At 34.5% G+C, this 26,596-nt stretch overlaps 2 protein-coding genes and 1 long non-coding RNA gene across 4 annotated transcripts; 2 read left to right on the top strand and 1 right to left on the bottom strand.

The window, feature by feature from the left end:
• Positions 1-5,397: 5,397 nt before the first annotated feature.
• Positions 5,398-17,822, bottom strand: mgarpb (mitochondria localized glutamic acid rich protein b). Its single transcript, XM_082165836.1, has 6 exons — positions 17,677-17,822; positions 14,870-14,973; positions 14,685-14,757; positions 7,840-8,541; positions 7,614-7,690; positions 5,398-6,356 (listed from the first exon to the last, which is right to left on the bottom strand). The coding sequence occupies exons 1-5, from the start codon at positions 17,816-17,818 to the stop codon at positions 7,647-7,649; spliced, it is 1,065 nt and encodes a 354-aa protein (XP_082021962.1). The 5' UTR covers positions 17,819-17,822; the 3' UTR covers positions 5,398-6,356; positions 7,614-7,646.
• Positions 9,523-13,152, top strand: LOC309495926. Its single transcript, XR_014204887.1, has 2 exons — positions 9,523-10,345; positions 10,407-13,152. It is a non-coding gene; the product is annotated as an uncharacterized lncRNA (long non-coding RNA).
• A 667-nt stretch (positions 17,823-18,489) lies between the features above and the next one.
• Positions 18,490-26,007, top strand: hpf1 (histone PARylation factor 1). Of its 2 annotated transcripts, XR_014204577.1 has the most exons (9): positions 18,490-18,637; positions 19,197-19,371; positions 19,741-19,921; positions 20,803-20,901; positions 21,169-21,319; positions 21,947-22,034; positions 22,298-22,470; positions 25,021-25,297; positions 25,526-26,007. XR_014204577.1 is itself a non-coding variant. In XM_082164794.1 (8 exons), the coding sequence occupies exons 1-8, from the start codon at positions 18,596-18,598 to the stop codon at positions 25,153-25,155; spliced, it is 1,044 nt and encodes a 347-aa protein (XP_082020920.1). In that variant the 5' UTR covers positions 18,490-18,595; the 3' UTR covers positions 25,156-26,007. The 2 variants fall into 2 exon arrangements, 1 of the variants encoding a protein (XP_082020920.1); XM_082164794.1 differs by having other exon boundaries at positions 25,021-26,007.
• Positions 26,008-26,596: the final 589 nt, after the last annotated feature.

Genomic DNA, 26,596 nt, shown 5'->3' on the forward strand with positions numbered 1-26,596 from the left:
ATGTTTTAGGCATATTAAAATATCATATGATACTGTTTTATATTTTTCCCCCATCTTGTTCTGCAGATGAAAATCATGAATCTGCATTCTCATTTTTAAGCTATGCAAACACAGGATGTTTATATACATATACAAAAATTCACAACTGGTTCCCATACAGGCAATATAAATGATATAAATGTATTTTTTTTTGTATTTTTTGTATTTTTATTAATATAAACTTTATATATATATATAAACTTTGCTTACACCTCACAAAATTTAAATTGTTGCAAAGCCCGCGCAACAACCTGGCAGAATGTATACTGAGGTTTGTGTGACGTCACGTGTCGAGTGCGCGCTCATAACGGACGTCCCTGAGAGTGGATCGCTTGACGCAAACTGAGGGTTTTTCTGAGGTAAGTACTTTTTACTGAACACATTTATTTTATAAGTTACTTTTACAAAGTAAACCATTACCAATACTAATTAAATATAGCTAAATTTATGAAGAAAGTAACTTAAATAATAAAATCGAATAGGCTTTTAATAACAGCTCACAGGACAGTCTAATTTTCCTCGAAACTGCCGCTTTAATATCCCATTAAATGCCATAGAATTGACTGACTGCCTATTCCAGTAGATGGACCCAATCTAATATTTACACAAACAAAGGTTTTCTGTCCTTTTTACGACCAGTTATGGCATATTTTACTCGTCAGTTAAATGCGTTTGGAAGTAAGTTAGGCCTAGCGCGTTTTCTCAAAGGCACTCTCTCGCGCTCTCTCTCCCCCGGCCCGGTTCAAACGCAAGCAAGAGATTGCTACTTTGATACTGTTACTTGATACTGTTATAATATATTGGCGAAACAGATTTGCCAAACCAAACGCTCCAGTGCATATTTGTGCTTTTTTGTTTTCGCGCTCTGGAGAACGCAGGAGTTTTTATTCAGTGCCGAATTATGCAGGCTCGCGAAAACTCTCATTAACAAAGTGTAGACACGATGTAAGAGATGTGACAGACAGCTACGTATAAATGCTGGATTCACTCTGCACAGGACCGAAATATGACATGTTAAAATAGTAATGCATTTAAAGCAATGTAAAGGCAGACTAACTGAAAAATATTCATTGCAAAATATTTTGTTTAAATTCTATGCCAATTATTGGTAAAACTGTCTGATTGATCAATCTAGCAGTAGTCCTAGATCTGTCATGTATCATGTTCATAACATATAGTCATTTGCCAATAATCATTGCTGAAAAATAATGTTTCTTCTATTTCTCTCTTTTCCCTGTCAACAGGAGCTAACTACAGCCCAAAGGCTCTTTTAAGAGCCTCAGCACTGAGCATCTTTGGCTTTGTAAGTATGTTTTGACTAACTATCAGATGCATTATGTGATTAACATATTGTAACATAACTTGCAGTACTTGCAGCATAACTTTTTTTAGGAGAACTTGTGTGAATCAAGAAACATTTCTGATTATTTCTGGATTCTTTGAATAAAAAGTTCAAAAGAACAGCATTTATCTGAAATAGAAAGCACTACTGTTCAGTCAGTGTTTTTTTATTTGTATTTTTTTGATTGTTGAATGAAATTAATACTTGAATTCGACAAGGATGCATTAAATTGACTTAAAGTGACAGTAAGAACATTTGTAATGTTACAAAAGCTTTCTATTTCAGATTTAAGTTTGAAGGGCCATAAAGTTACTCAGTGTACCTTTAACGTAATTGTACATTCAGGCAATTAATAGAGTTCCCTAACAAGGGATGTGCAATAAAGCTATACTATTTAAACTAACTCGACTGGTAATAACTGCTGTTGCACAAGGTGATTCCTCATCTGTCCATGAACAAATTTAGATTAAATAAACTCCAAAACTCCAAACTCAACCATTTCTCACACATTTTCTCTGTTTTTTTTTTTGTTTGTTGTTTTTTTCAGATCAGCCATCAGTGGTTTACCGGTATGGAGGCCAGTCAAGACCAACTGGGATGCTTTTTTTGCGTATTGTCATGATCCCTGCTTTGATTTGTTATGAATTCAGTTCTATTTTTGCATCCTCCTTTTGATTCTAAACTGAACTCAAATGGCACTGCGAATTGGGTAAGAGACAAACATAAATTACTTAATTGGGGAAATTGAGAGATGAAACCATGCTGATGACCTCTGTCTGTGGTGAAGTAGTGAGTTTGACGTGTAATTAAACTCGAGGTTCTGTGGGGTGCGGACTGGATCGATTCCATTCCTAGAGCTTCCGGACAAATCTTTGGGGTGCGGACTGATGGGGCAGTGAACCCGAGGTTACCCCGTGAGTCAGTCCTAGAGCTTCTCATGTACGATTTTAGGGAAAAATCAGTTTTTTTGGATACGTTGATTTCTTAGGCGTGCCGCAAGAACACTACAGACACAGTGTAATCACCATGGGAAAATCTCAGAGTAAAACTGGGAGTTGTGAAAAATATGATACACCGGTGTATTGCCAGATGAGAATGTATTATCTTTTTACTCTTTTAATTCATTTTATAACTGTACTGTACATTTTTTTATTGTTTTTTATAACTGTTTTAAAGTGCCCCTATTATCCTATTTACTACAACACTTACCTACAACAGGTTTACGTGCATCAAAGGTAAAAAAACTTGAATTTTCTCATAATATACATTTGCACATCACCACATTTTTCAAAGATTCTTAAACGGCTCGTCAGATGAATCAATCTCTCTAAATCCCTCCTTTCCACATGCTGCTGGCCAGACAGCTCAGTCTGTTGTGATTGGTTTACTGCGTACAATGCGCGTGTCTTAAACAAAAACACCCATTGCCATAACAACATCAGCTGTCCTGAGGCTTCCTACACCGTAAACTAAACACAGTAACGAACAATGACATCGATTTTACCATATCCGAACGCGAGTCCAATAATGAAACACTGGAAGAACTAGTTATTCAACCCGAACCTCCATCACAAGGACGACACAAGCAGGACGTTTCTCAGTGATACACTGCATTAATAGACACAGTTATATATAATCGTGGCCCACAAAGTGATTAGCATAGGTATTTAAAGGGTTAGTTCACCCAAAAATTTTAATTCTGTCAGTAATTACTCACCCTCATGTTGTTCCAACCCCGTAAGACCTGCGTTCATCTCCGGAACACAAATTAAGATATTTTTGATTAAATCTGAGAGCTGGCTCACTCCTCCATAGGCTTCTAAGACATTATAACTTGCTGGCCCAGAAAATGTATTAAAGACATCGTTAATATAGTCCAAGTGACTACAGTGGCTCAATCTTAAGTTTATAAAGCGACGAGAATACTTTTTGTGCGCAAAAAAACAAGCAAAAAATAACTACTTTATTCCACTATTAATTTCCTTCTCTCTGGGCCTCGAGTTAGTTCACGTAGTATAACTGCGCAGCGCTTCTGTATTGTACGTCACCCGCATCACACATGACCAGTGTCGGCCAATAGTGAGCCTACGTGTGACGTACAACACAGTTATACTACGTGAACTAACTCGAGGCCCAGAGAGAAGGAAATTAATAGTAGAATAAAGTTTTTTTTTTTTTTTTTTTTTTCGTTTGTCCACATTCCTCTCCTACGACGACACAACGTTTCGACAGGCCATCCGTCCCATCCGTCACATATCCGATTTATATCTGATTAGTGGTGCACGATATATCGGCCGCCGATATAATATCGCCCGATATGGTCATTTTTTTACACATCGGTATCGTTCCGATGTCAAAATATGGCCGATGTGAACAGGCCGATATTTGACGTGTGAAGTTGAAGATGAAGTTGACGATGCTGACTCGATCTTAGCAGTAGTGAATGTGCCTGAGATAAATACACATTTCATACAGATGACATAAGCAGAGAACAGTCTGTTTTCTTTCGTTTTGAATTGTTCTGTTTAAAAATAGACATTTCAAGCTTTCTATATATGTCTCCGGTCTGTGAAGCAGGTAGATTTCGGTTTATTTATGAGACGCGCTCCAGGTTCACGCGCCCTCGCCTCCGTGTCCTGATTAAATATTTTCTACTCTATTTACTTCTTATTTAATTCAATCCAGGCAATTGGTTGATGAAACATTTATCAAAATTAAGATACAATTAATACAAAACGAAATTAGATTTAAAGACAGGCTTTTTGTGCTTTCTGTTTGAGGTCTCTGTGAAAGTTTTAAAGCTTTCAGAGCGCTCACGTCAACTGTCCCGTCCGTAACATTGTTAACGCAGTCCAGTGCGACTTATGTTTTTTTCCTCTTCATGACACATTTTTGACTGATCGTTTTTTGACTCGTAGATATTTGAATATATTGCTTGATATTTGATACCCGTTCGAATTAGATTTTTTCTCAAAAGTGACAGCACGTGTGATTTGTGGATTACTGATAAGCGCGAGTGGAGAAACAGGCGTTTATTGATTCATTCTCAGTGTTGAGAAATGTATAGCCTTCATGTGTTACGTTATTGTATTAATAACAACTAAAGTAGCCTACCTAATTATGTTACATATTTATTTTGTATGAAAACTAGCGCGTTCGTTACTTATGGATTAAAAAGTAGGCTACCGTTGTATCAGTGCTGCGCGAGCTCTCTCTCTCACAAACACGGACGCGCGCACACACAGAGAGAGAAGATCATTGTAAAATGAAAAATTGACGGGCTAAGTTTAAATTTTGTTCTTGCCTGTTTTTTTTCTGTCAAAATATCAGAAAGTATTTTGTATTATCCATCCGTGTTTTTAAAATTCGTTAAATGACGGACGTTTTACTGTTAACACAGCATGTCGGATTCGTCTTATAGCCTAGGCTACTTGTTATTATTTTTAGAATGATTCGTTATGCTATTATTGGACTCCTGTCTATTCATTGTCAACTGTTTTCTATAAATATGTTTGTATTGGCTAACATTCAGTTAATGAGTGTCCTGTTTAAAATGTGCAATGTTCAAACGCAAAGACAGCACGTCACAAATAGAAGCCCTTTTCCCTGTGGTATTTTTTAGTATCATATTTGGATATTGGAATAATAAATAAAGTAGCCTATCTTAATTTTACACAATGTTCCTGTTTTTTTTTTACAGTTTTCTAAGGGTTTCTTAATTTTAGACAAGTTGACCAGCACACATTACTGTATATGCAATGCAGTATAATGCATGTGTGTCGTATGTGACAAATTTTGCACACAGGTAAAGGTGCCCAATATCAGTCATTTCTAAAGTAAAAAAAAAAAAAGAAAAAAAAGTGTTTTGGAAAATAGCTCTTTATTTGATAATCATTACAATTTGTTTTCTATACAGAGATATCGACATCGGCAAATATCGGTATCGGCCATAACAGCAATATTAATATCGGTTATCGGTATCGGCCTCAATTTTCACATCGGTGCATCACTATATCTGATTTATTTTCACATATGAATGAGGCCTGAAACCGATCTCGAAATATCTGAATGCATGTGTTTTTTTTCCTGTTTACACTGTCATAGAACACATCCGATCTGTGTCACATATGAGCAAAAAATCTGAATTGGGTTACATTTCACTTGTAAACGAGGCCTTAGAGCTGTTACACACTACATGAAAGGTCATTTTCAAAAATCCATAATAGGGGCACTTTAATTTTCCTTGCTTTTATTTTGTGATTATTTTAATTCCTTGCTGTGTAAAGCACTTTTAATTGCCAAAGTGTATGACGTGCTATACAAATAAAACTGCCTTGCCTAATGTTGCATCACAATAAATAAATAAAATGGATGTAATTGATTGTGAGAGTGAATAAAGAATATGCTGATGTACATGGACTCAAGTCGCTTTTTTGGAATTTATTAAATTCAATAGCATTCATGTAAAATATAAATAATAAAATAGTGTAAAATGGGCTGTAATACTGTAAAATGAAATTGCGGTATGGACATCATACTGTAAAATTAAATTGCGGTAAGGGCATCTTACTGTAAAATTTAATTGCGGTAAGGGCATCTTACTGTAAAATTAAATTGCGGTAAGGGCATCTTACCGTAAAACACATTTACAGGTAAGCTACTGTAAAGGGGAACTTACAGTAACTTACTGGCAATAGTGCTGCCAGTAAGTTACCGCAAAAATACGATAAAATGTCTAACAGTGTAGATATATGCCTGTTCTTTATTTCAAAGAGACAAGTCTGTCTGACAAAACTGCATAATAATTATGTAACAATGAAGTATACACTGTATCACAGCTGTCAATATTTGAAAAGTTTTAATCAGTTTTCCATAATACATAGATTCGAGAAACGAAAGAAGAAACAACACAAGCTAATGAGAACCTCTGGTGGTGAAATATGGGAGCGGATGTGACAAATACAGCACTGATTATCTGAAAAAAAGAAAAAGAAAACACGACTTCAGACTCATTGAACAAGCAAATCTGTATGATATATTGTATTTTAAAAATATATATTTGCTTATAGGTAAGCCAGAGGAACTGTGCATATTTATTTTATAATAACATGTCATTACTATAAAATACTAAATCGACTATTCTATTTAAAATAGTTTTGACAATTTAGTTGAGTAATTGAATAACCAAATAAGAATCCAATAAAAGAGATTAATTTGAAAGGTAACTTTATTCTATGACTAATATACATTATATAATTGACCATATTTTAATTGAAGATAATGAAGATAATAGCAACACTATGAATTTAAATTGAATTCGATGAATTAACTCAATTAGCCTACAGGCTTTAATGAATAGCGAAGATGACTGAAATATACATCTAACTCCAATTAATTTCAGTAAGTATTAAATTAAATTAAAACTAATGATATGTTTAATAACATGCCACTTGCTCTAAGGGTCCAATTTGATCTTTTCTTTTTAAAACAATATTTTTTTTACTCCAAAAATCTAAAAACATTATTGTGTCCACAAATCTCTCATTTTATGTAACAAAAAACATAAAAACTTTTGATCTTCATATAATACAATCACACAGAGTCACAGAGCTCCAGAGACACAACATTAGATAACTTCAAAACTGTTTTAACTGACTAAATCTCATAAATATTGATATTTAGAAGAAATGGCAAAATTAAGAAGAGCATAGCCATTTACTAAATGTGTTGAGATGAAATTTCGAGCCATCTATAGATATATATGGTCAAGAGAAAAAAATTATCCGGAGGGGTCATCGATCTTACCCCCTTACAACAAGTAATTTGTAAGTTGTAACAACAAGTACGTTTTTTCATGATTTTTACAGCACTGCATGTTAAAGGAATAGTTCACTTAAAAATGAAAATTCTGACATCATTTACTCACCCTAAAGTTGTTGGAAGATATTTGGAGATACAAAGGAAGATATTTGGAAGAATGTAACCAGGCAGATGATGGACTCCATTGACTTCCATGGTATGTGTCAAAAATACTATGGAAGTTAATGGGGTCCATCAACTGTTTGGTTACCGACATTCTTCAAAAATATCTTCCTTTGTGTTCAGCAGAGGAAAGAAATTCATTCAGGTTTGGAACAACTTGAGGGTGAGTAAATGATGACAGAATTTTCATTTTTAAGTGAACTCCTTTAACTTCAACATATGCATTCCAGATTCTGTGGGTTTCACTTGCTTTCTGTGTCGCCGGTTCTGTGCAACATTCACGTCAGGCTTGTGCCATGGTCATCGTAACATTTCCACTTTCAACAGCTGTGGAAAAAGAAGGACATGATGACTGAATGTCCAAAACTGATTTCCAATTAAAAAGGTATATGTGTGGAATCTGGATTGCTACAGAATACTTGTTTGGGTAACAACCCGGTCTAAAGAGAGTCATTAAGGTAATATAATTGTATTACCTTCCTCTGATGCTTTAACTGGTTTAGCTTCATCCACAGAATCCAGCATCATTTCCTCAGCAAGTTCTTCTGCAGCCTCTGTTGTGGCCTGTAGTGCTTCCTCCAGGTCTGTTGGTGGCGCTGTGAGGTCTGAATGTTCTGTTTCTGTGGCAGCTGGCTCATGCTCATGACATAATGCTTTATCTTCCTCTATTTGTTGACCAACTGCCTTGACCGTCTCTGACGTCACCTCTGCAGGTCCAGAGATGGTATCATCTTCTGACAACATCACCTCAGGACTCAATGACTCTTCCCATTCCAAAATACTCTCCATCTCTGTAACAGAGGCCTCCTCTGATGAAGCAGGGCTTTCAGCATTCATCTCAGCCTCAAGAGGGCTGTCTGCCTCAGACTTGACATGTTCATCTCCCACTTCAATAGTTTCTTCTACTGCTTGAAGCGCTGAAGGCAGTTCCTCCAGTTCTCCTCCTTCTGTTTTCAGATCGGAACTATCGATCACGGGCTCCTCAACCTCAGCTTCCTCAGGCACTTCTGCTGAGACCTCAACAACCTCCAGCCCATTGAGGATCTCCACAGAATTGTTGTCCTCAGCCAACCTCAGTGTGGCCACCAGGTGCTGATCTCCAACTGAAGCAGCTGCAATCTCCCCTGTAGATCCAGCCAGGATTTTCACAGTGCTCAGTAGATCAGACATCTGGATAACTGCAACAAGATTAGTTTGTAACAGAAATATATAGGTAAATATGCAATAAGTAGGCATCAAGTTGAATCTATGGACTTTATTTTTGCATTTTCCATCTATTTTATTTTTCTCTGAATTTGAGGGAAATTCTGAAGAATCCTTTGGAATTCTTTTCATTTTCATTATTTGAAATAAAATAAACATTAACTGAATATATATATATGTACATATATAAAAAACTAAAACTTAAAACTAAAACCTAATAAAAACTAGACATATTATAACAAGTAATATAATATAATATATAATATAATATTTTCTTTTAATAAAAACACAGAACAAAATGACTAAACCTTTAACTAATATTAAAACAAAAACTATATACTAATTAAATCAAATTCAAGTATTTACAAAATCTGTATTATCAATTATTCTAAAATAGCACTGATTTACATTTATGCATTCAGCGGACACTTTTTTCAGAGCGACATACAAAAGAGGAACATGAGCAATTTGTCACAGAGCCACAAATATTTAAACATATTTCATGAGAGTGAAATGTATAAAAAAAAATAAAAATAAAACGTTTTCAATGCTTTTTTTCCCCAATTCGTTGGTTGATTCAAGTTAAGTATTATCATTTTAAAGACTTCTGAAGGCTTATATGTTCTTAACTTAACTTAAAAAACTTGTAAAACCTTACAATAACAAGTTAATGAGAGTATTATACTATTAGATTATATAACAGTAAAATAACATGGAAAACGTTACAAAAGCGAGGTCAAAATCTTCCCACACAAGGTTTTGCTATATGTCAAGCTCATTAGATCTTCCGTTTGACAGTTTCTCAGAATCTTGCATTTGGATGGAAACATGCATTTAACGATTTATTAAAAAATGTATAGCCTATCTAATATGTCCTCATGTTCAAGTCCTTGAATTTTGTTTGCAATATATGTGGCTATACAATATTTCTACAATAAATAGTTTGACCCAGAGCAGCAGGGGGCAGCTGGGTGCTTTTTGCTGAAGAGCACACACACTGTAGGACATGAAATGGAAAGATTGTGCAATCTTCAAAGCTGGATTTAAAGGTGGTAGGAAATCTCCTTAAAACGCCATAAGTGGCATAAATCTCTAAGATGATTAAATAATCAACACACATAAAAGAGATTTACCCAGATTAAATGTAAGAGATGCCTAAAGCGTCTTCGAAGATTATATTCAAGCCATTTTGAAAACATTTGTGTCAAGTATGCATACAGTAGACTTTAGGAGGAACAATTGGGATGCATTAGTGGGTTTAATCTGTATTTACAGGACTGTGAAAAAATTGAAAGCATGCAGATCTATCTAAACTATAAGCAAAGCATCCTGATTGAAAACACAATAGGAGCTATTCTACTAATGTACACAACATACAGAAATACAAAATATAATGTAAATACACTTACAGCATAGAAAAAAGTATTATGATTTGTTCATTATTTTTCTTTTAAATTACAGTTCATGATGTAAAGGGATAAAAAAAATGCATGCAATAATGGCACTGAATTCAGACTCCAAAATTTATAATTAAGCACTTTATTTAGGGAATACAAGTTTTAAAACTACAATCAACATAAATTCTGAGTTGGTCGGGCCTAAATTCCAAAAACAGCACTGAGAATAAGAGCAAATGTCTGTAGTGTCAAGTATTATGATGTGTAAGTGACACTGCAACAATATTTCCTTATGATATTTAACCCTCTGGTGCTCTTCAGTCATTATTGAGCGAAAATTGTTACGTTTGTTTTTTTAAGAATTGTTCACTGCGTCAGAAAGGTATGAAATGTGGTAAAGTTTTGGCACCACACACTCACACTCTCACACTTGCGTCAGAAAGGTATGAAATGTGGTAACGTTTTGGCACCTCACACTCACACTCTCACACACACACACACACACTCTCACACACACTCTCACACACACTCTCACACACACTCTCACACACACTCTCACTCTCACACTCTCACACTCTCACACTCTCACACTCTCACACTCTCACACTCTCACACACTCTCACACACTCTCACACACTCTCACACTCTCACACACTCTCACACTCTCACACTCTCACACTCTCACACTCTCACACTCTCTCTCACACACACACACACGAAAATATATATTGCATTTTTCATAACAATAAACGTAAACTTGAAAAAAATTTTTTTTTACTTTTTCACTCAACAATAATCTGCCAAGTGTCTTCTTGAAACCAAACTTAAGTCTGCGCTTCAAAGCATTCAAGATTTGTGACGGTTTAAATTGGAAATTTAATTTTCAGGTCTATTCTCAAAAAGTGAATACATGGATTATTTATAACTACTGCATAAACATAATTTAGTACCATAAAATCAGCTAAAAATACAAAATAGTAAGCACCAGAGGGTTAAGAGATATTCACAGAGATGATTAACTGTTTGGTAATAGGCACAGGGGTTTGCCTCCATCCCAAAAGCTGAGAGAAGTCAGAATTCACATGTGGAAAAACAATGATAAAACATAAAAGATCTCCCTTGAAGACAGAATTGCTTATAAGACCATGGTGGTTTGGAATGCATGTATAGAAAGACTTCAAAGTAGGTCAGACACGTTTAAAAATTGGCCACGCCCCACAGAAAGTCGGTAAAGGTATTCTGGGAAATGAAGTGTGTGTGTGTATATACACATGTAATATATATATAAATGAAGACTTCAGATGCAAAAGCCTCTAAGTGCCATTTGAAATGTTCTTCTAAAATGAGCATTTTTTTCAAGCACGTACTGTATGTTTAAATTCAGTAATTTCACTTTAATGACAATTAATGGGTCATTTTCATTGCCATTGAAAGTGAAATAACTGAACATAAACATACAAGCTTAATAAAAATGATCATTCTAGAAGAAAATGTATATATTTTACTCAATTCAAAACTAGCAACTGGACTGGAATCTGAATGAATCACAACTCTGGCAAGTGTCCATAAAATGTTTGCATGTTCTCGTCGTCAAAAAACAACAACAACAACAACCTTGTCGATAGGAGTTATTTAAGACAAATGTCTCCCTGCACATGCATGAGTGAGGGTATGTCATGCATGGCAACAAGTATTATCGCAGGCACAGCCACTGGTTGTGAAGGAGGAGAGGTTAAAAAACACAGATGTGAGATATATATATATATATATATATATATATATATATATATATATATACAATTTTCAAGTGTCAAAACACAGACTGGAATAATAAAAAGGCCACTTGCAATTTAAGTAAATTGTTTTTGTCCAGCCTCAACCTCTCCTCCTCACCGTAAATGTGGGATTAGAACCCTTTAGAGTTCACAAGTTGAAAAAGGACACTTCTTTATGCTCAGAGGACACAGTCAATCGGATAAAAGGAGCACAACAGAGGGAGTCTCTACAACTAAATGGAGCGTTCCAAGTGGGGTTGGGAAGATTCACATCGGGGTTTACATCTAGACTGCTCAGTATTCAGGCTGCTTCCTCAACAGAAGACGCCTCACCAGTTGCCTCGGCAATAGGAGTCGCAGTCTCAGCGGCAACATCCTCAACAACAGGTGCAGTTGGTTCCTCGGCCTCAGCTGCTACTGCCTGTGCAATGGCAGTTTCTGCCTCAACCTCCATTGCTGCATCCACATGTTCTGGGATCTCTTCAGCCTCCGCATCAACCACCTCTTCAACGAGTTCTGCTGCTGTGGCCTCAACAATAGTGGCGTTTTCAGCTACTGCGGTTTCCACAATCGCAGCTGCTTCTTCTACTGAGGCCAGGGTGGCCACTGCGGCCACTGCTCCTACTTGGAATACATCAAGCAGGACTTTAAGAAAAGGCAAAATGATCCAAAGAAAATCCCAAGATCAATTGTGATTAAGAAGATAAAAGCAGACTTAGCAAAAGTGTTCTTATACTAAATGAAGAGGGTTAGCATCAAAAGATTTTTCATTAATTCCATCTGTCATTAAAGGGATAGTTCACCCAAAAATTCTGTCATCATTTACTCACTCTCAGGTTGTTTCAAACCTGTATGAATTTCTTTCTTCTGATGAACACAAAAGAAGATATTTTGCAGAATGTCAGTAACCAAAGAGTTGATGGGCCCCATTGACTTCAATAGTATATATTATTTTATTGTTATTTTTTCATTTTTCATACTATGGAAGTCAATGGGTTCCATCAACTGTTTGGTCACAAATATTCTTCAAAATATATTCTTTTGTGTTCAGCAGAAAAAAGGAGAAGGAAAAAACAGGTTTGGGACAACTTGAAGAATTGTCTTTTTTTTTGGTGAAACATACCTTTAATAGAACAACATTAGATATTACAAGAACAGGACGATGCACAGCGGAAACCATTCATTAAGATTAGCAGCAGGCTCAACCGACTTTGAGTCTAAACTCTTAGAGTTAGCATTAGAAACTTTATTGGGAGATTAAAGTGAACCATACTTGCCAAATACCTCAGAATAGGTTTTGATTTGATTATAAAGAACCTGCATGGATGCTTGATTGGCTCAAGATAATGCAGACCCATCACCGAGCAAACATCAAACAAATAAATGCAAGATGAAGGATTGGTTCACCAAAGAATTTAAAATTTTGCAGTATTTATTTTCTTTCTTCCATGGACCAAAAAAAAAAAAGGAAGAAAGTATGAAGACGGTGGTGGTCAGTCTTTTCTATGCAATTGCAATGAATGGGAAATGGGTCTTTCAAGCTCCATGAAGGATACAGAAGTACCATAAAATAATGAAAAAAGTAGTATACAACTAATGCGCTCTATTCTAGTTGTTTCTGAAGACATACAATGTGACAAAATACAAAAAAAATTTGAATTAATGTATAATAAAGTAAAATGAGCTATATGATTATATTATATTATTCAAGTAAGAATATAAGATTATATACAATTAGATGGGCTTGGAATAACATTTTCGGTGAACTATTCCTTTAATAAACGGCTATTATAAGTCATGGAATCATTATATCATGGAATCAGATTTATGATATATGTTGAACATATTACCGTTCGAAAGTTTGGGGTCAACGGAAAAAGTATCTTAAGCTCACCAAGGCTGCAATTATTTAAACAAAAAAAAAAACAGTATTGCATATTAAACATACTATAATTGTGAAATATTAATACAATTTAAAATGATTGTTTTCTATTTTAATATATTTTAAAATGCAATTTATTCCTGTGATCACAAAGCTGAATATTTAGCATTTATTAGTCTTCAGTGTTACACAATCCTTCAAAAAATGTCCAGGATTCTTTGAAGAATAGAAAGTTCAAAAGAACATAATTTATTTGAAATAGAAATTATTTTTTTATCGCTATTTGTTACATCTTTAGTGTCACTTTTGATCAATGTATTGCATCTTTGCAAAAAAAAAAAAGAAAAAAAAATGTATTGACCCAAAAGTTTTGAACTGTAGTATAAGTTACTATGATAATATAAAAGCATTTTACTAAGCTCTAAGTTCACTTTACTAAGTGTCATCAATCATGCTTACTTTGAAGTGCCTTAACTTAAACTGTTTGCAAATGCCAAAACAAGTTTTGCAACTAATTTTGGAAAAGTGCTTGTGAGAAATGTGATGCATGTTGCTGCAGGCAAAAAAAGTAAAGTAAAAGAAAAGAAAAGTTGTTATTGACTACTGACTGAGTGCATTTAAAAAAAAAAAAAACCAGACATGCTGTTAAGACCGGCTAAATTTATACTCACCTTCCTCACCTAATGGGAGAACAAAAAGTAAGGGGTTAACAGCACGCAAGCAAGAGAAGTAAACAAGTGAAATCTGCTCTAAATGTAGCTAGCTTAGTTGGCTGCTGGGTAACTGCAGAAAGAGGATCACGCCTGAGGAACTGCAGAAACACACACATACCAGAACAGGCCTGACTCGCAGCACCCATCAACTGAAGCCAGGAATAAAGAACTCTGAATGGGAATCTAATCCCAACTGTCTGTGTAAATTATTCCGCTTTACTGATGATGAAAGATTAACTAACAGGCAAACTGAAAACAGGTGTACATCAGCAAAAACAAAACCACTACAGCAAAAAATAACTAGAAAATAATAATACTACAATAAATTTTTTTTTTTTTTTTAAATCTTACTTTTTGGTCTGGCCTCGAGTTGAGCGATTCTTTCATTATATCTTGCACTGTCCGAGTTTATTGTCTTATAAGCCTGTTGGAGGAAAAGGGGGTGAAAAAGCATAAATGGATGCTATTATTATTATTATTATTATTAACTCTTCCAAAGTTTTCTAAAACAGGATTAAAGAAGTAAAAATGCATACATAAACAAGAGCAGCAGTAAGTGAGCTTCCACCAATCAACATGTAAGCCATGTTTGTCCCGGACGCCGGCAGCCCGAAGGACATCTGTCGTATAGGGAATACAGCTATTGAAAGATAAAGAGAGAAACGCATCACATAAAAACGTATGAAGCATTTTTGAGGTCTGTTTTCCCCTCACCATCCATCAGTAAAATTTTTAAATATGAAAATCCATTTCAATGTTTTATTATTACCCCTAGAAAGCCTACTGTATTATATTTCTACGGCCTCTAAATTATCAACATGATCAAAACTTTGCAGTATTTTTTCCTTAAAAAAATAATTTAAAAAATGGGGGCTGAGTATCAAACCATTTCAATATTTATTATGTAAAAATGTATTTATATAAATTGTTAAAAAATGTGTACTGTCATTTCAATCATTTGTGGAACAAAAGAGTGCAACAGTGGGGTTCTGAAAGTAAAAACTAATTTTCATTTTCTTCATAGGAAAATTGATTTTGAATGATAACTTTAAAGACAGACCAACTGTGATCAATGAGGTTGACCTATATTCATGATATTTGTCTCAGCCCGCATTATTGCAGTTTTTTTTTTTTTTTTTAAGTCAACGTGAACCAGAAGTTGGGACCGACTTTGAAGCACTGTGAATTAGTATTTGGGTCAATGGGTGCATCCGAAATCACATACTCTCTTGATGATACTTATTCTGAATAAGTAATTACTTTACAACTGCTAAGAAAAGTGCATTCTATATATCATGAATCTGTCTAGTATGAATGTAATCGGCATGTTGCCCTTATGAAGTTAAGTCTTGTACCTTTGTCTTTTTGTCTGATTACAAAAACTTTTTTTGCTTCAAATCAAAGTTTGTAGTGTTGTGATTCACTGTGTAGCTGATTGTTTTGGTTCATATAACTCTCTAAATAGACTTCTTTAAAATCCCTATGGGACAAAATGAACGGAAAAAATACTTCTGGAACCGGTGCTGCTGAACAACAGTGCATCAACACTGATGCACTGTTTGCGTCACTTATCAACTTAAGTGGATGAGTTTGATGAGTGGAAATTTTAAGTAGCTTGCAAAGTTACAGGGGACCAGGCAAACCTGATACAGCAAGCATGCGTTTCAGGCTTTTGTGTTTGTGCATTCATTTAGGCAAACACACATCCTCTGTGTAGCTGCAGTGAAGCAGCAGAAGGGAACACAATGTCCCACTGTAAAACCGCCCCTCCTAGCCTCTCTCTAGAGAAACATTTAATCCCACAGGAGCACATGCACCGGACATGCAGAACTACAGTGTCACAAAATCCAGATCCAAAATCTGGACTTTAAATAGTTCCATTAAGTAATATCCAGTAGAACAAAGCATGAATTTCAGGAACGACTGCAATAATAAGGTGTCTGTCTGCAAGGTGTCCTGTGCCTCATTTATACATTTAATCTCATTTACGGCTGCGTCAACACACTGTTAAGGTGAAGGTAGACCAGCAGGTGTTCAGGACAACGTGTGCAGTCATGCTCTCTGAAAACAGTGAAAGCTGTATACATAAACACTGGCATAAATTTAACCCCAGTGGGGTGGAGACGGCAGGCATGTCAATGTGCAGAACCCTAGGCAAATTCATGTTGGCAGAGAGCCCTGCATAGGGCCCTCTTCAAATATTTGGGTGGTTTTAGGAAATGCCTGAACAGATTTTGTGAATACAAAAGTTAAATCATGCACAAAATGCTGAGTCAGCAGAAAAACCGATTAGCCCTCAAAGTTAAAGTGGCCAGAAGATCTTTATATTTGAAAACAATAATGAAGGCGCATGCAGTTCAAACTGAGTGAATCCTTTGACAGGAAATTAAATTTAAACAGATCAAACCCAGCTATTTCCCACAGATGCACTGGAGCAGGAGAGGGTTTATGTCGCTGTTATCTGTTATGGAAAACTCTGCATTAAAAACAAACTCAAACATTTTGAAATGAGACATTTTCCATTAAAGAAAGTCTCGAACTCACTGTAAACATTTCATAACATTTAACTTATCACAACAATCTCTATACCTTAATCTCCTTATCTTAACTCATATTTAGGGGCCAAGCACCGAAGGGAATAGCCCCTATTGTATCCGTTAGTTTTATTATTATTATTATTCTTCATCTGTAATTTCATTGCAAGTGTTTAATAAAGAAAAGCAGCAATTAAAAATGGGAGTTTCCAGTTTTACCGGGTTGATTTCCTTTGGAATGCAGGGTGCTGCACAAATAATATATTCATTCCCACATTCTTACAAATCAAATCTATGTAAATATGTGCAATAGCCTAAATACCATATAAAACATTGCATTGCAATAAAAATCATAAAAATAAGCACAACAGAACAAATAATATTCTAAACATTATCGGCTCAAAAAACAAAAACAAAATACTACAATAAACAGATAAAACCTTGGAATATTTGAAGGAAGTCATATTTTGATATGATTTAGGAAATCCCTATAAACAGACATAAAGTTGTATTTTCTATATTTTAGGCATACTTGAGCATAGCTCATTTGTTACATAACACAAACATCAGAACTCAATGTTCTGGATTGGGCTAAAAGTCGTAAACCACTGACACACACACACACACACACACACACACACACACACACACACACACCCTTAAAAGGTACGATGACTTTTTCAAATTTTCAACTTCATATTTTATAGTTTATGCATATTTTGTAACAACTCTCTTTTAGATTGTGAAGTGTAGGCTGGTATTCGATATGGATTGAATGATGTACCCATTGTAAACGGATGTTTTCTTACCATTGCTGAGTAAAGGAGTGAGGGATTTGCGTGCCAGAGGTGCAAGTCTTTGCCAAGCCGCTCTGCAGAACATTATTATTCCTGCTGTGAACCAAGAATCTGACTTACTGACAGACTTACTCTCCACAAGCCTGTCTCTCATCCTTTTAAACTCCCACTGTCACCTCCTTCTGTGTCACGTCATGCATAATGTGCACGTGGTCCAGGAATGGGCCTACTTCCAAAACTGGATTAATATAGAATTAACAAAAAACTTAATAAACTACTGATTCTATTGCATTATATAATTTTTAAATATAAAATAAAAATATTTTTTAATTTGTGTTGGCCTACTTCTCTGTTGACATTGTACAATATTATTGTTATTTTACATGTTTCCCAGTTTGTGGTTCCCAGAACGTTCATGTTATGATTATGTGTGAATATAATATAATCTAAATTTGAATTCTAGTCTAAATATTAAGCAAGGCATATTTGTCAAACTTTAATATAAATTAAGCTCATACAAACTGAGGTCATCATGTCATACAGCTGACAACTCTAATTCATAGTAGCCATGATGTTATTTTAAAATATTGTCTTGAAACTTTAATTTCAGTTTCACTTCTGACATGGATGTCATTAGTCATTTTTATTTATATTCATAATTCAAACTATTCAAATAAACAAGCATATTAGCGTTTTGTTGCAAATGAATAAATAATAGCCTTCTCGTTAAAAACATAATTTCCGTTTGTGCATGTTCAGTAGTTTTTCTTATTCATTAGGGAATAAAAAAAAAAACATATATGCACATGATAACAACAAATTCTAAGTCACTACTTTTATTTTGAAATCTCTACCGGATGTCCAGAAGTTCAGAACTACTGTTTGCAGCGGCGGTTTGAGGAGAGAGACTGCGGGAAAAAAAACAGCAGGCATGGCGGGGCGCGGGAAAAGAAAACTCAGGTCTTCGCCACAGGTACTTCATATAATCTTCACCATTTCGAGTAGTTAGAGTACAGTGTTTAGGTATCCTTTTACGCTGAGTTTATACTGAGAGTTAATGGGGTGCTCGTTTGTGAAAGATTGTGACTCATATACGTTAGATTGAGCATCCACTAACGTTACACTTAAGTTATTTTGTTTGTACATTCAATTCATATAGTTAGTGCTAGTGAATATTATGTAAGTAATCACTATGTGAATCTGTTCGTGTCTTCAGCGTTCATTAGCTGCAGTCTGTTGCAAAGACCCAAAATAATGTGTTAGTATCAGCACATCAGTTGATAAACAATTTATGTATGCAATGCATCATCTGGCATTAGTTTATTGTGACAATTTAAAAGTGTCCCTTCGATTGTAATGACCTCTATTAATATTAATCTGCACCTTGCACATGTGTTTTTTTAGCTTAACTATTCTGTACTGGACTGAGTGTTTCTTCATAGAAAAGTTTCGTTATTATATAGTTTTTATTATTTTATTACTAAAATGATCCTTTTTGCCAATACAAGGTATTCAAATGTTGCCTATTCCAGACAGAAACATCAAATGGCGAGGTGAAAAAACCAAAAGAAGGGCAAAGGGATGAGAAGACTGTTGTTGCAGGAGAAATGAGAGAAGAAGTGGAAAGATTGTACAAGCTAAGCATGCCTGACGATTTTTTCCAGTTTTGGGAATTTTGCAAGAGTCTTCGTGCTGACTGTCCGCAAGGTATCTGTGTTATTTTGATGGTTCTATATCCGTACCATCACTATTATCATACACTCTTGAAAATTAAGTTTCCAAAAGGGTTTTGTAGCAATGCAATAAAAGAACCATTTTAGTGTGATTAATATTTAAAAATTCTAAAGAATCTTTTTCCATTATAAAGAACATTTTGTACAATAGAAAGGTTCTATGGAATTTAAAGGTTCTGCATGGAACCATCAATGCTAATAAATAACCTTTATTTTTTTTAGAGTATAAGCATCTTCAAATTGATTATAAATATGTTAAAATGAATATTATTACAGTTATGTGATTTACATGTCTTGTTGCAGTGATGTTTAATCGTTGCATGTGTTTTTGTGTGCTTTACAGATGCCCTAAAGGAAACACTTGGACTTCAGCTAGTTGGCCCTTTTGATATCCTGTCCAAAAAACACAAATCTTCCTCTCAACCCAACTTTCATCTTCATTGGCGCCATTTTTATGATCCCCCAGAGTTCCAGACAATCATACTGGGCAACGTAGACACCCAACACCACATGGGCTACTTCAGGTGACTATTTACCTGTGAAACAGTGCTTACAAATTGTAGTCCCTTACTGAATACAAATTAGTGTATAAGAATTGTGGTTAAGAATTATGGTAAGAATTGTAGTTAGTAATGTAGTCTATTACATTACACATTTAAGGTAATATAATTGGACTACTTTTAGATTACTTTTGACCTAGCTTGTTTATTGTATACATTGTGGTTTTTTAAAATGATGTCACGTAATTTGTGGTTCCCAGAACGTTTAATATTAAGCAAGAAATAATCTTGTACCATATTGATAAATACAAAGAGAAAGAAAAATTATTCCATTGTTGAATTAAACATTACATTATGTCATGGTTTCCCAAACTAGGGTTTTAAAATGAGAATAAAACATGAACAACAAAAAAAAAAAAACATTAAATATTTTATTTGTTTATGCTGAGCAGACTCTCAATTTTCCATGTAGTTATAGTCGCACAAAACCTTTGAGAAAGGAAAATATAAAATAAAATAAAAAGAAGAATTAGGGAGAATCAATGAATTCTGAATAATTTACTGACATTTTGTGAATATTTGGTAATCATGTAATCAATAAAAAAAAAAGTTACTAGATTCTGATTTTAACATGTAATATAATCCAATTACAAGTATTTAATTTTTGGAATATGATTACATAATCCATAATCCATATTACATATAATCAGTTATTAACCAGCACTGCCTGTGAATGACATGTATTTTCGTAATTGGGTAAAATAATAGTTGCAAGGATTATTGCAAAAGCTAATTTTGTCACATCAAACTGCAACAACAAATTCATGGTTCTTTAATATATCATTTTTGGTTTTATAATAATGAGATTTGTGTGATTCTCTAACTGTACTTGTCTCCCTGTTCAGAGATCTACCTGATTCTTTACCTGTGTTTATTGGGGAGAATGAAGCCAAGAAGGGCTGTACCATCACACAGATGGGGGACAACATCTTTGCAGCAGTTCTGTAAGTGTCTTCAGTAGATAAAAAAAAGTATACTATTAAAATAGATGCTCATTTTAAGTTTAACTTTTAAACTTTTTTTTCCTCCCCATTTTTATTGAACTTTGTTTCTTTCAAAGTTTAATTGGTCTTTGTAGTGACAAATGAATTGATCAGATTAAAATAGAAATGAGAAAATAATAATTTATTTTAAATGGGGTATAGCATTTTTTTTCCATTTTTTTTTCATATTTCTATTTGCACAATCTCTCTTTTGACACACCAACCTAGGCTTTTTTTGAAGAAGAAAAGAAAGGAGAGGGGACAACAGAAGAACGAAGCTGCTTTGGACAGGTTGGAAGAAGATTTGAAGCGAGAGGCAGAGAGGTTGGATTTGCCACTGGAGCAGAAAACTAAAGCAATGAAACAAAGAGAGAGAAAGGTATGTGAAGAAACCACATATTTGTCTCAGTAAAACTTTTATGGAGGTAACTGGCAGGTTTTGACCTTTAAAGGGACACTTTGCCCAAAAATTTAAATTATCAATTACTCACTCTCATGTCTTTCCAAACCCATAAGACTTTCGTTCGTCTTCATAAGAAAAATTAAGATATTTTAAATAATTATCTGAGACTTTCTGCCCATCTATTGAAAGTCTATTCTCCCACAATTTTGACGGTTAAAACGTTCATAAAGCGATTGTAAAAGAAATCTATATGAATCGAGTGGTTTAATTGAAGTATTCTGAAGTGACACTTCAAGCAATCAAATCAAGCTTGAGCTTCCATTTACCAAATTTGAGTGCTCTATGTATGTCAAGATTTGGATTAAGCCGCTCGATTCATATGGATTTCATTTACCATCATTTACTTTTTATGAATGTTTGAAGAGTCTGAGTTTTGGTTAAATAGTCTTTCAGTGGAGGGACAGAAATCTCTCAGATTTCATCAAAAATATCTTCATTTTCATTTTGATGGTGATTAATTTATGACCGAATTTTTTAGGTAAACTAAATCCTTAATTTCCAACTGTTAATAACAGAAATTTTCAATCTTTTATTTTTCTGCAGGTAGTCACAAAGACATTTCATGGAGCAGGAATTGTGGTTCCAGTGGATAAAAATGATGTTGGATATAGAGAATTGCCAGAAACTGATGGTAAACCTGAAAATGTCTCTCACCCATTTGAATGATATTTTGCATTTTAGTGTTGACTAAAGGCCCCGATATACTCACGGCGAAAGTTCTTTTTCGTTCTTCGTTTAGGGGTAAGTGAAGTGTATCGGGGTCTTTACAATGGCCTGGTTGCGAAATAATGCTGCTGTTGCATTGCATCATGCAACATCAATATTAAAATTTATAATGGGAGACAAAACAATTAGAAAACTTCAGTTTACCTTCTTCATTTTGTTTACCTGTAGCAAGTCTGAAGAAGATTTGTAAAGCAATTGCGGAGGCCAAGAATGACGAGGAAAGGATGAAAGCTTTCGCGCCCATTCAGGAGATGATCACCTTTGTTCAATTTGCCAATGATGAATGTGATTACGGCATGGGCTATGAGCTTGGGATAGATCTGTTCTGTCATGGCTCACATGTAAGATAAACACGCACGCGCACACACAAATAATATTCAATCAAAAGTTCAACTCTAAATCTGTGCACGTTTATATTTATTCACATTTACATTGAAGTATTTCATGTGTTTTTTGCAGTTGTCTTTGCATTATATTTTATTAGTTCTACCACAGTTTTATCTATTCAAAATGGTAAATATTAATGCAAATTAATAATCAAAAATAAATAAAAACATTTAGCTTTAAGTATTTTTCAGTTAAATAAAAAAGTTTTAAGTAGTAATAAAATAATAATAATATAACGCACAAAGAAACAAATCACAAGCAATAGAACAAAGAACACTTGACTTTTTTTGCATCTAACAATAAAACATTTATTGAAGTTTATTCAGTATTATGTCGTCAATATTTCTCTTTATTTTTTTGTTAAGCGGATATTATACTTCAGCATCTGTGTACATTCACTAAAGATATAACTGACTATGTTTACATTAAATGGGTCATGAATTGAGAAATCAAATTTTAATTGATCTTTTGACATATAAGAGGTTATTGTACTATAAAAATATCCTGTAAGTTTCAGAGCTCAACTTCCTCGTTAGTCCAAAAACAGCTTTTATTGAAACCAAGGACCCAAAATGACTCGTTTTGGATTTTGTCTCAGTATGATGTAATAGTGCGATGAAAGACCGCCTCTGAAGAAGATCAACGCGTTTTTCTTCATCATTGCCTCTTTAGCCCGCCTACCGATTCATTCTGGTTATTTAGTAAATACGTAAATATGAAAGAGACGCTAACCCAGGATTATTCCAGCAACAAAACGATAGAAATGCCTCTGAGGATCACAAGATGCAGTTGCGGAGCCAAATTGTGGAAAAACTGTTTTTGCATTGCCTTCCTTGTTCCAGATCACGTCATTAAGACGGTATTCGTTTGTTCGCTTCATTTTACTGTGGATTCGTTTTTAAACAAGACCCAGGCTTTTCAGAGAGACTGGAAATAAAAGATGATGCAGTGATGACTATATTGGCTCGTACAGTAATGTCACAACAAACAAGTGTGAGTAACACTGTTTTTACCATGTGTCACTATTGCTTTGTCTTTACACTTTACTGAAAATGAATATAAGAATGACAGTGCGACAAACAATGGTACATTCATTCATAATTCGTTCAAACGAAACACCGCAAGTTATCCTGTATAACTATACTATTTCTGTTCTATTACTGCAACTGTAGTAACTCCAAGTACTTCAACTTTATTTGCCTCAACCAAGACTTGTAACATAATGTAATGTGCATAAATGTTTCACAGTTGGCAAATGTTTCAACTATGTTGCGAGATGAACACCTTTCTGTAGCATCTTTGTTTCAACAGTAATATAATGCAGTAAAATACAATATTACCACACAAATACGTGTATAATATAATAATAAATTATATTAAATGTGTACAAATAATATAATAAATATAAATAAATATGATTGATTACCATGTCGCATACTGTTGTCGCAGACTATTGCCTTCAGATTCGGGATCAGACTCTGGCTTAAACGTGTATAGCTGAATTTCTCTCGTTGCCATTTTTCAAAACAATTCCACACGTGTAATGGCAAGATTTTGATAAAATTATAAGTGAAAGAAATGAAAGAATTTTTTTATTTATATATATATATATTTTTTAAAGCAGTTCATGACCCTTTTAATACATTTATTTATTAGTTTATTTACATTTCAAAATGGACAGTGCATTAAAGGGATGGTTCACCTAAAAATTAAAATGATGTCATAATTACTCATCCTCATGTCGTTCCAAACCTGTAAGCATTTTGTTTATCTTCAGAACACAAATGAAGATCTTTTTAATGAAATCTGAAAGCTTTCTGTCCCTCCATTGACATACGCAACTGACACTTCAAAAAGTTCATAAAGAGATTTTAAAACTAATCTATGTGATTTGAGCAGTTTAGTTCAAGTTTTCTGAGGAGACACGATTGCTTTATATGATGAACAGATTGAATTTTTATTCACATATAAACATTCATCAACTCACACTTCAGGGACCGGTTGCAGACAGTGCTAAGATTAAGCCAGGATTAGGCCTTAGTTCAATTAGGGCATTTAAGTAGCTTTTATAAACATGCCTTTGTGTCTCTTCAAATGGATTCATTTTACAATAAAACTTTTTGAAGCGTCAAAGTGGTAGTTGCGTTGCTCTCAATGGAGGGACTGAAATATCTCAGATTACATTCAAATATCTTCATTTGCTTTTTAAAGATGATCGGAAGTCTTATGGGTTTGGAGCGACATGAGGGAGAGTACATTTTTTATTTTTGGGTGAGCTAACCCTTTAAAACTTGCAGACAAATGCAGTGTGTGTGTCCAGATCATTTTTTTAATACCTGCATAGCTGTTACCTTCAATAGCTTTTTGCTTTCCATCCTAGGCCATCTTCCAGGTGGTGTGTCCTTGCACTTTGCAGACACATTAATAGCCATTTCTGACAGGTTTCTTATGATAGAGTTCTGCTGGACAACTGACCAATTGCCTTGTTTTCCTTCTTTCGGTAGTATTTCAATAAAGTGGTACGTCAGCTGCTGCCATTGGCATACAATCTGCTGAAGAGAGGTCTGTTTGGAGAGATACTGGAGGCGCACCTCGCCAGTCGTTCCCAAGACAACCTTGACCAGCTCTCTGCTGTCTGACGTATATTGAGTGGATGATGAGCTATTCAGAATGACTTCCTGTAAATGGTGTTCGGGGTGGGGTCAGAGACAGATTACACTGCACTAAATTACGCTGTTAGGTACTGCTGCTTCATTGAATATGCTACAAAGCCCAAGAAAGGTTAGTTTCTTAAACCTGAATTACTCATACTTTTATAAAAGAAGATCGGATCATTAAATATAAGCATTTCGCTTTGCATACATTTAATTGGTTTAACTTAATTAAAATGAATAGGCACATGTTTTTTGTTTTAAAAAGGTAACTCTCAGTGTTCCCTTAAGCTTTTTTGGCTGTGCTTAAGGTTAGTCCTATATTAAAAGTGAAATCAAATTGAGTTTTCTTCTTCAGGTTCTACATCCTGAGAGTCAACATTTTGGGAGTAATACTGTGCCTTTCCAAACCTGATTCTCTTTCAATCACACTGTCAGTCCAGTAAACCATAGAAATGAGTTAAAGCTGCTGAGAGTTCAGTATGTTATATGTATTATTTACGATTCTGCTTTCTGCATTGCCATTAACATATTTTGCATAACCCAGTTGCTTAAAAGCTAAAGGTCCTTAAGTTTACCAGTTTATCTGTGCAGTAAGACTTAGAACTTAGCTGTGGTTTCAGATCAGTTTACGCTTATTTTTGTGAAAGCGGAACGTACTATACATAGAATAAGCAGCTGATTCTTGTTTCTGATTGTTAAAATGGTACTTTTAAGTAATCTGTACTGAGAAAATGAGTTTTCAGTGTCAAGTTGTTACTGTCTGTTCACCATTATAATTCCGTTATTGTCGTCCAGTACTGATCCAAAGTAGATGTTTAATAAAGTGTATATTTTTTATGTTCTATCTTTTTTTATTGACTGTGCTGTGAAAAATTATATTGAATCTGTATGCTGAATATATTCAATCGCTATAATTGTGCTTGCACTGTAAATTTAAAGTTGTGTTGTTAGTACACGAAGTATAGTTTCCAGTGTCTTTAAACTATTTGGATGCTTAAAGTGTACATTTTACAACATTTGCTACCCATATTTAGCTACTAATGCAGAGTAAAGCAGCATATTCGGTTTAGACAAAATATAGAGATGGACATTGTTTGAAATGCTGAGCAGATCATTTTATTTAGATGAAATGTAAAGACAAACCGGCCCCCTCTTAAAAAAAAAAAAGATTTGGCTTTATCTATCTATCTTTCTATCTACTCACCCATCATCCATCTATCTATCCTCTAAAATTCTGTTAAATTGACAGTAATCAATTACCATAATTTAGATGTACAAATTCATTAACAACCAAAGCAATACACCATAGCCAATATTCATATGCATTCATATTTCCTTTGTGTTGTATTCTCACTGTTACTTAGCCAAAGGCTTTTCTTTTTTTACCTTACAAAATGTTTTGTCTTAAATATATTGTAAATTTTAA

Source organism: Leuciscus leuciscus (genome assembly GCF_965113295.1).
Source record: "Leuciscus leuciscus genome assembly, chromosome: 3".
Lineage (NCBI taxonomy): Eukaryota > Metazoa > Chordata > Actinopteri > Cypriniformes > Leuciscidae > Leuciscus > Leuciscus leuciscus.

Coding starts and splice junctions, on each gene's coding strand:
- mgarpb (XM_082165836.1), bottom strand. CDS start 17,818: ATGAGAGACAGGCTTGTGGAGAGTAAGTCTGTCAGTAAGTCAGATTCT. Junction 14,974..17,676: donor CACTCCTTTACTCAGCAATG/GTAAGAAAACAT, acceptor ATCTTTCAATAG/CTGTATTCCCTATACGACAG. Junction 14,758..14,869: donor TTACTGCTGCTCTTGTTTAT/GTATGCATTTTT, acceptor TTCCTCCAACAG/GCTTATAAGACAATAAACTC.
- hpf1 (XM_082164794.1), top strand. CDS start 18,596: ATGGCGGGGCGCGGGAAAAGAAAACTCAGGTCTTCGCCACAG. Junction 22,035..22,297: donor AGAATTGCCAGAAACTGATG/GTAAACCTGAAA, acceptor GTTTACCTGTAG/CAAGTCTGAAGAAGATTTGT. Junction 22,471..25,020: donor TGTTCTGTCATGGCTCACAT/GTAAGATAAACA, acceptor TTCTTTCGGTAG/TATTTCAATAAAGTGGTACG.